The sequence below is a fragment of the Oncorhynchus mykiss genome, chromosome 24 (assembly GCF_057628025.1).
Source record: "Oncorhynchus mykiss isolate SJ-2025 chromosome 24, ASM5762802v1, whole genome shotgun sequence".
Taxonomy (NCBI): domain Eukaryota; kingdom Metazoa; phylum Chordata; class Actinopteri; order Salmoniformes; family Salmonidae; genus Oncorhynchus; species Oncorhynchus mykiss.
The window spans coordinates 42,285,001-42,300,000 of NC_143045.1; the positions used below are offsets into that span (position 1 = coordinate 42,285,001).

Below are 15,000 nucleotides of genomic sequence, written 5' to 3' on the forward strand. Positions count from 1 at the left end.
AGTATTCAGACCCCTTCCCTTTTTCCACAGTTTGATACGTTACAGCCTTATTCTAAAATGTATTAAATTAATGTGTTTCCTCATCAATCTACACACAATACCCCATAATGACATCACAATACCCCATAATGACATCACAACACCCCATAATGACATCACAATACCCCATAATGACACCACAATACCCCATAATGACATCACAATACCCCATAATGACATCACAATACCCCATAATGACACCACAATACCCCATAATGACATCACAATACCCCATAATGACATCACAATACCCCATAATGACATCACAATACCCATAATGACATCACAATACCCCATAATGTCATCACAATACCCCATAATGACATCACAATACCCCATAATGACATCACAATACCCCATAATGACATCACAATACCCCATAATGACATCACAATACCCCATAATGACATCACAATACCCCATAATGACATCACAATACCCATAATGACATCACAATACCCCATAATGACATCACAATACCCCATAATGACATCAAAATACCCCATAATGACAAGGTCCCACAGTTGACAGTGCATTTCAGAGAAATTTCAGAGCACAAACCTCTGAGTACTTTCCAAATGCACTGTATGTGTATGTGTGTGTGTGTGTGTGGCCCCTGGAGAGAGTGTGACTGTCCCTCTGTCTGTGTGTCTGTCTGTCTGTGTGTCCCAGGTGTGTGTCTACAGACAGTAGAGAGTGAAGGTTACCCCTCCCCTGTGGTCATCCTACCCTTTATGAAACACGGAGACCTACACAGCTACCTGCTCTACTCACGCCTTGGAGACTGCCCCGTGGTGAGCACACACACACACACACACACACACACACACACACCGCACACACACCGCACACACACCGCACACACACACACACACACACACACACCGCACACACACACACACACCGCACACACACACACACCGCACGCATGCACACACACACACCGCACACACACACACAAACACACACACACACACACACACACACACACACACACCCACACACACCGCACACACACACACACACCGCACACACACACACACACACACACACACACACCGCACACACACACACACACACCGCACGCATGCACACACACACACCGCACACACACACACACCGCACACACACACACACACACACACACACAAACACACGCGCACACACACACGCGCACACAGGGGAGGAGAACTATCTCTTACTGATCAACTTCACTATCAGCTCTTCTTAAGGGAGGACATGTTCATTTGGAAGACAGAGACTACACACAGACCAGTGTTAATAAACACTAAACTATGACTCTGTACAGACCAGTGTTAATAAACACTAAACTATGACTCTGTACAGACCAGTGTTAATAAACACTAAACTATGACTCTGTACAGACCAGTGTTAATAAACACTAAACTATGACTCTGTACAGACCAGTGTTGATAAACACTACACTATGACTCTGTACAGACCAGTGTTAATAAACACTACACTATGACTCTGTACAGACTAGTGTTAATAAACACTACACTATGACTCTGTACAGACTAGTGTTAATAAACACTACACTATGACTCTGTACAGACTAGTGTTAATAAACACTACACTATGACTCTGTACAGACCAGTGTTAATAAACACTAAACTATGACTCTGTACAGACCAGTGTTAATAAACACTACACTATGACTCTGTACAGACCAGTGTTGATAAACACTACACTATGACTCTGTACAGACCAGTGTTGATAAACACTACACTATGACTCTGTACAGACCAGTGTTGATAAACACTACACTATGACTCTGTACAGACCAGTGTTGATAAACACTACACTATGACTCTGTACAGACCAGTGTTAATAAACACTACACTATGACTCTGTACAGACTAGTGTTAATAAACACTACACTATGACTCTGTACAGACTAGTGTTAATAAACACTACACTATGACTCTGTACAGACTAGTGTTAATAAACACTACACTATGACTCTGTACAGACCAGTGTTAATAAACACTACACTATGACTCTGTACAGACCAGTGTTAATAAACACTACACTATGACTCTGTACAGACCAGTGTTGATAAACACTACACTATGACTCTGTACAGACCAGTGTTAATAAACACTACACTATGACTCTGTACAGACCAGTGTTGATAAACACTACACTATGACTCTGTACAGACCAGTGTTGATAAACACTACACTATGACTCTGTACAGACCAGTGTTAATAAACACTACACTATGACTCTGTACAGACCAGTGTTGATAAACACTACACTATGACTCTGTACAGACTAGTGTTAATAAACACTACACTATGACTCTGTACAGACCAGTGTTAATAAACACTACACTATGACTCTGTACAGACCAGTGTTAATAAACACTAAACTATGACTCTGTACAGACCAGTGTTAATAAACACTAAACTATGACTCTGTACAGACCAGTGTTAATAAACACTAAACTATGACTCTCTACAGACCAGTGTTAATAAACACTAAACTATGACTCTGTACAGACCAGTGTTAATAAACACTAAACTATGACTCTGTACAGACTAGTGTTAATAAACACTACACTATGACTCTGTACAGACTAGTGTTGAGAAACACTGGGCCTTATCCAAACTAGAGTTCCTAGCAAATGTTGAAATGTTGCAGGATTTAGGAAATGGTCCACAAACACTCTAGTGTAGAACTTGACGTCCCAGCCTCCCTCTGGGACTAGGGTGGACTGCACCACTCGGTCTGCTATGGGGGGAACAGACTATACCACTCTGTCTGCTATGGGGGGAACAGACTATACCACTCTGTCTGCTATGGGGGGAACATACTATACCACTCTGTCTGCTATGGGGAGAACAGACTATACCACTCTGTCTGCTATGGGGGGAACAGACTATACCACTCTGTCTGCTATGGGGAGAACAGACTATACCACTCTGTCTGCTATGGGGGGAACAGACTATACCACTCTGTCTGCTATGGGGAGAACAGACTATACCACTCTGTCTGCTATGGGGGGAACAGACTATACCACTCTGTCTGCTATGGGGGGAACAGACTATACCACTCTGTCTGCTATGGGGGGAACATACTATACCACTCTGTCTGCTATGGGGAGAACAGACTATACCACTCTGTCTGCTATGGGGGGAACAGACTATACCACTCTGTCTGCTATGGGGAGAACAGACTATACCACTCTGTCTGCTATGGGGGGAACAGACTATACCACTCTGTCTGCTATGGGGAGAACAGACTATACCACTCTGTCTGCTATGGGGGGAACAGACTATACCACTCTGTCTGCTATGGGGGGAACATACTATACCACTCTGTCTGCTATGGGGAGAACAGACTATACCACTCTGTCTGCTATGGGGGGAACAGACTATACCACTCTGTCTGCTATGGGGAGAACAGACTATACCACTCTGTCTGCTATGGGGGGAACAGACTATACCACTCTGTCTGCTATGGGGAGAACAGACTATACCACTCTGTCTGCTATGGGGGGAACAGACTATACCACTCTGTCTGCTATGGGGGGAACATACTATACCACTCTGTCTGCTATGGGGAGAACAGACTATACCACTCTGTCTGCTATGGGGGGAACAGACTATACCACTCTGTCTGCTATGGGGAGAACAGACTATACCACTCTGTCTGCTATGGGGAGAACAGACTATACCACTCTGTCTGCTATGGGGGGAACAGACTATACCACTCTGTCTGCTATGGGGAGAACAGACTATTCCACTAGTATAAATAATATATATAATATCATCTCTATGTCACATGGTTCAGTCCTGGAAACATAAGACTCTCTGTCACAGAGGAGTATGTCGCCCTCTAGTGTACTGAAAACAAACATGCAGGTCTACCCTTTATGTGGGGGTGGCTTTGGGTACAGCAGAACCGCCCCCGCCTATCGTCAGGCTATGCTCAAACCCTACAGGCTATGCTCAAACCCTACAGGCTATGCTCAAACCCTACAGGCTATGCTCAAACCCTACAGGCTATGCTCAAACCCTACAGGCTGTGCTCAAACCCTACAGGCTATGCTCAAACCCTACAGGCTATGCTCAAACCCTACAGGCTATGCTTAAACACTACAGGCTATGCTCAAACCCTACAGGCTATGCTCAAACCCTACAGGCTATGCTCAAACCCTACAGGCTATGCTCAAACCCTACAGGCTATGCTCAAACCCTACAGGCTATGCTCAAACCCTACAGGCTAGGCTCAAACCCTACAGGCTAGGCTCAAACCCTACACCCCAACCTGAGCACTCGGTTCTGACACCTCTGGTCTCAAGGGCCGTCCCTTCGTAAATCAATAGTAGTTGCACTAGTCTTTTCCCACAGACTTTTCTGATATCTTCTTTATGGAGGGAAAACATGCCTTACCGTGTGTGATATGTGGCTGTCTCACCAACTGTAAATCTCTGTGGATTAGACTGTCTGCTAAATGACTAACGTGTCAATGTCGAAGTCCAATTTTTCTGTAAAACCTTCAGATAGAAATATAAATATGTTGTGTAGAACAGCCATGTATCTCTGACATTAAGGGATCCTGGCAGGTCTATTCTTAGTATTTCTACCTGTAGCACAACTGAACCATGGCAGTAAAACATTTGAATAATCCTTGTCTCTCTGTGTTGTCCTCCAGTACAAATAATATCTCTCTGTCTCTCTGTGTTGTCCTCCAGTACAAATAATCTGTCTCTCTGTGTTGTCCTCCAGTACAAATAATCTGTCTCTCTGTGTTGTCCTCCAGTACAAATAATCTCTCTCTGTCTCTCCCTCTCTCTCTATCTCTCCCTGTCTCTCTCTCTCTGTCTCTTTGTCTTTCCCTGTCTCTCTATCTCTCCCTGTCTCTCTCTCTCTGTCTCTTTGTCTTTCCCTGTCTCTTTGTCTCTCCCTGTCTCTCTCTGTCTCTCTGTCTTACCCTGTCTCTCTATCTCTCCCTGTCTCTCTCTCTCTGTCTCTTTGTCTTTCCCTGTCTCTTTGTCTCTCCCTGTCTCTCTCTTTGTCTCTCTCTGTCTCTTTGTCTCTCTGTCTTTCCCTATCTCTCTGTCTCTCTATCTCTCTGTCTCTCTCTGTCTCTTTGTCTCTCTATCTCTCCCTGTCTCTCTATCTCTCTCTCTCTGTCTCTCTCTCTCTCTCTCTGTCAATCTCTCTCTCTCTGTCTTTCCCTGTCTCTCTGTCTCTGTCTCTTTGTCTATCCCTGTCTCTCTATCTCTCTCTGTCTCTTTGTCTCTCTCTGTCTCTTTGTCTCTCTGTCTTTCCCTATCTCTCTGTCTCTCTATCTCTCTGTCTCTTTGTCTCTCCCTGTCTCTCTCTGTCTCTCTGTCTCTTTGTCTCTCTATCTCTCTATCTCTCTCTCTCTCTCTCTGTCAATCTCTCTCTCTCTGTCTTTGTCTCTCTCTGTCTCTGTCGATCTCTCTCTCTGTCTCATTGACTCTCTGTCGATCTCTCTCTCTGTCTTTGTCTCTCTCTGTCTCTCTGTCTCTCTATCTCTCCCTGTCTCTCTATCTCTCTCTGTCTCTCTCTCTCTCTGTCAATCTCTCTCTCTCTGTCTTTGTCTCTCTCTGTCTCTGTCGATCTCTCTCTCTGTCTCATTGACTCTCTGTCTTTGTCTCTCTCTGTCTCTCTGTCTCTTTGTCTCTCTATCTCTCCCTGTCTCTCTATCTCTCTCTGTCTCTCTCTCTCTCTCTCTGTCAATCTCTCTCTCTCTGTCTTTGTCTCTCTCTGTCTCTGTCGATCTCTCTCTCTGTCTCATTGTCTCTCTGTCTCATTGACTCTCTGTCCATCTCTCTCTCTCTGTCTCTCTCAGTATCTGCTGTTAATTACCCTCCTGAACCCTGACAGTGGTACGCTGTAATAACACCTGTCTCCCTCTCTATCATCCTGCAGTACCTGCCGTCTCAGATGCTGGTGAAGTTCATGGTGGATATCGCCAAGGGGATGGAGTATCTCAGCAGAAACAACTTCATTCACAGAGACCTGGCTGCAAGGAACTGCATGTAATAACCAGCACTGTTGCTTCCTATCAGTATCGCTATCTCTAGGCTAGGTTTCTCTGTTTCTATCTCTCTTTCACTATCACTCTCTTTTTTTAAAATATTGTTGCCTTCAGGCTTTATTGTTGCCTCCAGGCTGAACCCAGCGCTCTCTCTCTCTCTCTCTCTCTCTCTCTCTCTCTCTCTCTCTCTCTCTCTCTCTCTCTCTCTCTCTCTCTCTCTCTCTCTCTCTCTCTCTCTCTCTCTCTCTCTCTCTCTCTCTCTGTGTTCCAGGCTGAATCCAACTCTCTCTCTCTCTCTCTGTCTCTCTCTGTCTCTCTCTCTCCCTCTCCTGCTCTCTCTCTGTCTCTCTCTCTCTGTGTTCCAGGCTGAACCCATGTCTCTCTCTGTCTCTCTCTCTCTCTCTGTGTTCCAGGCTGAACCCATGTCTCTCTCTCACTCTCTCTCTCTCTCTCTCCCTCTCCTGCTCTCTCTCTCTCTCTCTGTGTTCCAGGCTGAACCCATGTCTTTCTCTGTGTGTTTTCCAGGCTGAATGAGAACATGAATGTGTGTGTTGCTGACTTCGGCCTTTCTAAGAAGATATATAACGGAGACTACTACCGCCAGGGTCGCATCTCTAAGATGCCCGTCAAATGGATCGCCATCGAGAGCCTGGCAGACCGCGTCTACACCACCAAGAGCGATGTGGTGAGTCTAATGCATGTAGTGGTGTGTATATAGTGGTGAGTCTAATGCATGTAGTGGTGTGTATATAGTGGTGAGTCTAATGCATGTAGTGGTGTGTATATAGTGTTGTGTATATAGTGGTGAGTCTAATGCATGTAGTGGTGTGTTTATAGTGGTGTGTTTATAGTGTTGTGTGTGTAGTGGTGTGTATATAGTGTTGTGTATAATGTATGTAGTGGTGTGTTTATAGTGTTGTGTGTGTAGTGGTGTGTATAATGTATGTAGTGGTGTGTTTATAGTGGTGTGTATATAGTGGTGTGTATATAGTGGTGTGTTTATAGTGTTGTGTGTGTGTAGTGGTGTGTTTATAGTGTTGTGTGTGTAGTGGTGTGTATATAGTGGTGTGTATAATGTATGTAGTGGTGTGTTTATAGTGTTGTGTGTGTAGTGGTGTGTATATAGTGGTGTGTATAATGTATGTAGTGGTGTGTTTATAGTGGTGTGTATATAGTGGTGTGTATAATGTATGTAGTGGTGTGTATATAGTGGTGTGTATGTAGTGGTGTGTAATAATGGTGTGTGTGTAGTGGTGTGGTGTGTATATAGTGGTGTGTATATAGGGGTGTGTATATAGGCGTGTGTATGTAGTGGTGTGTATATAATGGTGTGTATATAGTGGTGCGTGTGTGTAGTGGTGTGTATATAGTGGTGTGTATATAGTGGTGTGTATATAGGGGTGTGTATATAGTGGTGTGTATGCAGTGGTGTGTATATAGTGGTGTGTATATAGGGGTGTGTATGTAGTGGTGTGTATATAGTGGTGTGTATATAGTGGTGTGTGTGTAGTGGTGTGTATATAGTGGTGTGTGTAGTGGTGTGTATGTAGTGGTGTGTTTATAGTGGTGTGTGTGTGTGTATAATGTATATAGTGGTGTGTATATAGTGGTGTGTATGTGGTGGTGTGGATATAGGGGTGTATATATAGTGGTGTGTATATAGGGGTGTGTATATAGTGGTGTGTATATTGTGGTGTGTATATTGTGGTGTGTATATAGGGGTGTGTATATAGTGGTGTGTAAATAGGGGTGTGTATATAGGGGTGTGTATATAGTGGTGTGTGTGTGTAGTGGTGTGTATGTAGTGGTGTGTTTATAGTGGTGTGTGTGTGTATAATGTATATAGTTGTGTGTATATAGTGGTGTGTATGTGGTGGTGTTTATATAGGGGTGTATATATAGTGGTATGTGTATATAGTGGTGTATATAGTGGTGTGTATGTAGTGGTGTGTATATAGTGGTGTGTATATAGTGGTGTGTGTGTAGTGGTGTGTATATAGGGGTGTGTATATAGTGGTGTGTATATAGTGGTGTGTATATAGTGGTGTGTATATAGGGGTGTGCTCATAGTGGTGTGCACGTAGTGGTGTGCATGTGTGTGCATACAAATGTATTTTTTCTCAGCACCAGTTAATTCCCCTCCTATAAAGCCTAACTTCTTTGGTGTGTATATAGTGGTGTGTATATAGTGGTGTGTATATAGTGGTGTGTATATAGGGGTGTGCTCATAGTGGTGTGTATATAGTGGTGTGTATGTGGTGTGTATATAGTGGTGTATATATAGTGGTGTGTATATAGTGGTGTGTATATAGTGTGTATATAGTGGTGTGTGTATATAGGGGTGTGTATATAGGGGTGTGCTCATAGTGGTGTGCACGTAGTGGTGTGCATGTGTGTCCATACAAATTGATTTTTTCTCAGCACCAGTTAATTCCCCTCCTATAATAAAGCCTAACTTCTTTGGTGTGTTGTCTATGAGAGGAATTAGGCTTAGGCGAACATGTCAGTGTTTTAATGCTTTGATATGTTCACAGGCTTAGCTGCTGTTTTCCTAATGTGGATTTGTGTTTGTGTAATGTGTGAGACTGAGGCTCCTCTGACCCCCTCTCTCTCCTCTCTCTGACTCGCTCTCTCTCTGACACTCTCTCCTCTCTCTGACTCACTCTCTCTCGCTCCTCTCTCTGACACTCTCTCCTCTCTCTCTCTCTCTCACTCTCTCCTCTCTCTCTCTCACTCTCTCCTCTCTCTCTCACTCTCTCCTCTCTCTCCTCTCTCTCTCCCTCCCTCCCTCCTCTCTGACTCTCTCTCCCTCTCTCTGACCCTCTCTCACTCTCTCCTCTCTCCTCTCTCTGACCCTCTCTCCTCTCTCTGACCCTCTCTCCCTTCTCTTCTCTGACCCTCTCTCCCTCCTCTCTCTGACCCTCTCTCTCACTCCCTGATTTCTCTGACCCTCTCTCCCTCTCTCCTCTCTCTGACCGTCTCTCACGCCCTCTCTCTCCCTACCTCCCTTCCTCTCTCTCATCCATTCCTCCATCCTTTCTCTCCCTACCTCACTTCTCCTCCCCCTCTCTCCCTCTCTCTCAGTGGTCATTTGGCGTGACCATGTGGGAGATAGCATCGCGCGGCCAGACTCCGTACCCAGGTGTGGAGAACAGTGAGATATATGACTACCTGAGACAAGGAAACCGTCTCAAACAACCTCCAGACTGTCTGGACAGCATGTGAGTGGATCAACACTAGTTTTTCTTCTTACAACAAACCTGGGTCAATATAAAAACAGACCTGGGTCAATATACTGTAAATAAAAACAGACCTGGGTCAATATACTGTAAATAAAAACAGACCTGGGTCAATATAAAAACAGACCTGGGTCAATATACTGTAAATAAAAACAGACCTGGGTCAATATACTGTAAATAAAAACAGACCTGGGTCAATATAAAAACAGACCTGGGTCAATATACTGTAAATAAAAACAGACCTGGGTCAATATAAAAACAGACCTGGGTCAATATACTGTATATAAAAACAGACCTGGGTCAATATAAAAACAGACCTGGGTCAATATACTGTAAATAAAAACAGACCTGGGTCAATATACTGTAAACAAAAACAGACCTGGGTCAATATACTGTAAATAAAAACAGACCTGGGTCAATATACTGTAAACAAAAACAGACCTGGGTCAATATACTGTAAATAAAAACAGACCTGGGTCAATATACTGTAAATAAAAACAGACCTGGGTCAATATACTGTAAACAAAAACAGACCTGGGTCAATATACTGTAAATAAAAACAGACCTGGGTCAATATACTGTAAATAAAAACAGACCTGGGTCAATATACTGTAAATAAACAGACCTGGGTCAATATAAAAACAGACCTGGGTCAATATACTGTAAATAAAAACAGACCTGGGTCAATATAAAAACTGACCTGGGTCAATATAAAAACAGACCTGGGTCAATATAAAAACAAACCTGGGTCAATATAAAAACAGACCTGGGTCAATATACTGTAAATAAAAACAGACCTGGGTCAATATACTGTAAATAAAAACAGACCTGGGTCAATATACTGTAAACAAAAACAGACCTGGGTCAATATACTGTAAATAAACAGACCTGGGTCAATATAAAAACAGACCTGGGTCAATATACTGTAAATAAAAACAGACCTGGGTCAATATAAAAACTGACCTGGGTCAATATAAAAACAGACCTGGGTCAATATAAAAACAAACCTGGGTCAATATAAAAACAGACCTGGGTCAATATACTGTAAATAAAAACAGACCTGGGTCAATATACTGTAAATAAAAACAGACCTGGGTCAATATAAAAACAGACATGGGTCAATATAAAAACTGACCTGGGTCAATATAAAAACAGACCTGGGTCAATATAAAAACAGACCTGGGTCAATATAAAAACAGACCTAGGTCAATATACTGTATATAAAATACTGATTTCCATGTAGTTTGCCTGGTTCTTTGGCTGCACCAATAGGATAACCCTTTTTGGTTCCATGTAGAACCCTCTGTGGAAAGGGTTTAACAATGGAACCCAAAAGGGTTCTACCTGGAACCAAAAAGGGTTCTCCTATGGGGACAGCCGAGGAACCCTTTTAGGTTCTAGATCAGTGTTTCCCAACCCTGGCTCTTCAGTACTCCTAACAGTACACCTTGTCATGTAGCCCTGGACAAGCTTGATGATTAGTTGACAAGGTGAATCAGGTGTGCTTGTCCAGGATTATTGTTGGGGGTACTGAAGGACCAGGGTTATTGTTGGGGTACTGAAAGACCAGGGTTATTGTTGGGGTACTGAAGGACCAGGGTTATTGTTGGGGTACTGAAGGACCAGGGTTATTGTTGGGGTACTGAAGGACCAGGGTTATTGTTGGGGGTACTGAAGGACCAGGGTTATTGTTGGGGTACTGAAGGACCAGGGTTACTGTTGGGGGTACTGAATGACCAGGGTTACTGTTGGGGTACTGAAGGACCAGGGTTATTGTTGGGGTACTGAAGGACCAGGGTTATTGTTGGGGTACTGAAGGACCAGGGTTATTGTTGGGTGTACTGAAGGACCAGGGTTATTGTTGGGGTACTGAAGGACCAGGGTTACTGTTGGGGGTACTGAATGACCAGGGTTACTGTTGGGGTACTGAAGGACCAGGGTTATTGTTGGGGTACTGAAGGACCAGGGTTATTGTTGGGGTACTGAAGGACCAGGGTTATTGTTGGGGTACTGAAGGACCAGGGTTATTGTTGGGGTACTGAAGGACCAGGGTTATTGTTGGGTGTACTGAAGGACCAGGGTTATTGTTGGGGTACTGCATGACCAGGGTTATTGTTGGGGTACTGAAGGACCAGGGTTATTGTTGGGGTACTGAAGGACCAGGGTTGGGAACCACCGTTTCTTCAAACTGTATAATGTCACAATAGTGAAACTCCAGCTAAATCAAGTATTACAAATTCAGTTATAACCAAACCTCTACTCTCTACTCTCCTTCTCTCCTCTCGCTTCTCTTCCTCTCTCCTATCCTTCTCTCCTCCTATCTCCTATCTCCTCACCTTCTCTCCTCTATTCTCCTCCTGTCTCCTCTCTCCTCCTTCTCTCCTCTCTCCTTCTCTCCTTCAGTTATTCCCTGATGTTCTCCTGCTGGTTCTTGAGTCCTAAGGACCGTCCTCTGTTTGAGACGCTACGTGGGGAGCTGCAGAAGGCTCTCGAGGACCTGCCGGACTCCCAGGACCCAGATGAGATCCTCTATGTCAACATGGAGGAGTCGATGGAGCTGGGGGCCGTGGGGGGACGCGACCCGGCCGGGTGCCTGAAGGGCTTGGACTCTGTGGCCACGGTGGAGGTGCACCACACTCACCCTAGCCGCTATGTCCTCTGTCCCCAACACGACACCAACCGCCTGCTCTCTGACTCCCTGGAGAGTCTTAACCTGGTGTCCTCCTCTTCCGCCACGCTGCCCCTGGGGACAACCCTACAACCCTCCGGCTGCTCCCCTCCGACAAGCACGGCAGAGGTGCAGGAGGACAGGGGAGGGCCCAGGAAGGTACCCTGGTAGTGATGAAGGGCTCTACGCTCACCACTGTCACAGAGTCAATACAGACTGGTCAATACCATCAGAACTATACAATCCCTCCTGTTGGTATTCACTGTCAGTCTTGACAGACAGACTGGACAATACCATCAGAACTATACAATCCCTCCTGTTGGTATTCACTGTCAGTGTTTGCACAAACATAATCCTACACACACCCATTCGCACTCCTTTAGGCATTCCACGTTGTGATTGAAATAGTGGGATTGTCCAAATGTATATAGTTACGTCTTCACATCTCCTCCTTCTTATTAAGCACACTTCGTACCATAATGGGTCTACAGGCTATTGGCTCTGAAACCCTTCAGACAGACCAGACAGTAAAGACCAGTTCACCTCAGACAGACGAGACAGTAAAGACCAGTACCCCTCAGACAGACCAGACAGTAAAGACCAGTACCCCTCAGACAGACCAGACAGTAAAGACCAGTTCCCCTCAGACAGTAAAGACCAGTACCCCTCAGACAGACCAGACAGTAAAGACCAGTACCCCTCAGACAGACCAGACAGTAAAGACCAGTTCCCCTCAGACAGACCAGACAGTAAAGACCAGTACCCCTCAGACAGACCAGACAGTAAAGACCAGTACCCCTCAGACAGACCAGACAGTAAAGACCAGTACCCCTCAGACAGACCAGACAGTAAAGACCAGTAAAGACCAGTACCCCTCAGACAGTAAAGACCAGTAAAGACCAGTACCCCTCAGACAGACCAGACAGTAAAGACCAGTTCCCCTCAGACAGTAAAGACCAGTAAAGACCAGTTCCCCTCAGACAGACCAGACAGTAAAGACCAGTACCCCTCAGACAGACCAGACAGTAAAGACCAGTACCCCTCAGACAGACCAGACAGTAAAGACCAGTTCCCCTCAGACAGTAAAGACCAGTACCCCTCAGACAGACCAGACAGTAAAGACCAGTACCCCTCAGACAGACCAGACAGTAAAGACCAGTTCCCCACAGACAGTAAAGACCAGTACCCCTCAGACAGACCAGCCAGTAAAGACCAGTACCCCTCAGACAGTAAAGACCAGTACCCCTCAGACAGACCAGACAGTAAAGACCAGTACCCCTCAGACAGTAAAGACCAGTACCCCTCAGACAGTAAAGACCAGTACCCCTCAGACAGACCAGACAGTAAAGACCAGTACCCCTCAGACAGTAAAGACCAGTACCCCTCAGACAGACCAGACAGTAAAGACCAGTACCCCTCAGACAGACCAGACAGTAAAGACCAGTTCCCCACAGACAGTAAAGACCAGTACCCCTCAGACAGACCAGACAGTAAAGACCAGTACCCCTCAGACAGTAAAGACCAGTACCCCTCAGACAGACCAGACAGTAAAGACCAGTACCCCTCAGACAGTAAAGACCAGTACCCCTCAGACAGTAAAGACCAGTACCCCTCAGACAGACCAGACAGTAAAGACCAGTACCCCTCAGACAGACCAGACAGTAAAGACCAGTTCCCCACAGACAGTAAAGACCAGTACCCCTCAGACAGACCAGACAGTAAAGACCAGTACCCCTCAGACAGTAAAGACCAGTACCCCTCAGACAGACCAGACAGTAAAGACCAGTACCCCTCAGACAGTAAAGACCAGTACCCCTCAGACAGTAAAGACCAGTACCCGTCAGACAGACCAGACAGTAAAGACCAGTACCCCTCAGACAGACCCGACAGTAAAGACCAGTACCCCTCAGACAGACCAGACAGTAAAGACCAGTACCCCTCAGACAGACCAGACAGTAAAGACCAGTACCCCTGAGACAGACCAGACAGTAAAGACCAGTACCCCTCAGACAGTAAAGACCAGTACCCCTCAGACAGTAAAGACCAGTACCCCTCAGACAGACCAGACAGTAAAGACCAGTACCCCTCAGACAGACCAGACAGTAAAGACCAGTACCCGTCAGACAGACCAGACAGTAAAGACCAGTACCCCTCAGACAGACCAGACAGTAAAGACCAGTACCCCTCAGACAGACCAGACCAGACAGTAAAGACCAGTACCCCTCAGACAGACCAGACAGTAAAGACCAGTACCCCTCAGACAGACCAGACAGTAAAGACCAGTACCCCTCAGACAGACCAGACAGTAAAGACCAGTACCCCTCAGACAGTAAAGACCAGTACCCCTCAGACAGTAAAGACCAGTACCCCTCAGACAGACCAGAAGTCCTTGTCCACACAAACTACATGCAGGACAATCATCAGTACCAGCTAAGACCCTGCCATATAGTGATCTACACAGTACCAGCTAAGACCCTGCCAAAGAGTGATCTACACAGTACCAGCTAAGACCCTGCCATATAGTGATCTACACAGTACCAGCTAAGACCCTGCCATATAGTGATCTACACAGTACCAGCTAAGACCCTGCCATATAGTGATCTACACAGTACCAGCTAAGACCCTGCCATATAGTGATCTACACAGTACCAGCTAAGACCCTGCCATATAGTGATCTACACAGTACCAGCTAAGACCCTGCCATATAGTGATCTACACAGTACCAGCTAAGACCCTGCCTGCCACAAAGCGTGTATAGTATACAGCGTCAACTCAGGAGCTAAAATACTGAACATGTCCAGCTAACTGAAGCAACCGTCCAGCAAGTATTGGAGAAGACAAAAAGCAGTCAAACACCCAAGCTAACAGGCTAACGGTTAACTAGCTACTTCCAGACACAAATGAGATAACATCTCACTCTGACCATTTTACTCACCCTAGCAGAGCTAGTTAGGCTGTTTTCATGTTATCTAGAGCGTCGGTGACAAGCAGCAATTGAATTACGTTGTTGTTTTT

At 45.3% G+C, this 15,000-nt stretch overlaps 1 protein-coding gene across 1 annotated transcript in view; it reads left to right on the plus strand.

Moving 5' to 3' along the window:
- The window catches only part of axl (AXL receptor tyrosine kinase), a 96,242-nt gene extending 83,113 nt beyond the window's left edge, over window positions 1-13,129 (plus strand). Inside the window, exons 15-19 of the mRNA XM_036962127.2 lie at window positions 712-833; window positions 5,970-6,079; window positions 6,604-6,763; window positions 9,163-9,299; window positions 11,721-13,129. Of these exons, the coding sequence (XP_036818022.2) occupies window positions 712-833; window positions 5,970-6,079; window positions 6,604-6,763; window positions 9,163-9,299; window positions 11,721-12,156 (965 nt within the window). The 3' untranslated portion in view covers window positions 12,157-13,129. The remainder of the gene's footprint in view (window positions 1-711; window positions 834-5,969; window positions 6,080-6,603; window positions 6,764-9,162; window positions 9,300-11,720) is intronic.
- Window positions 13,130-15,000: the final 1,871 nt, after the last annotated feature.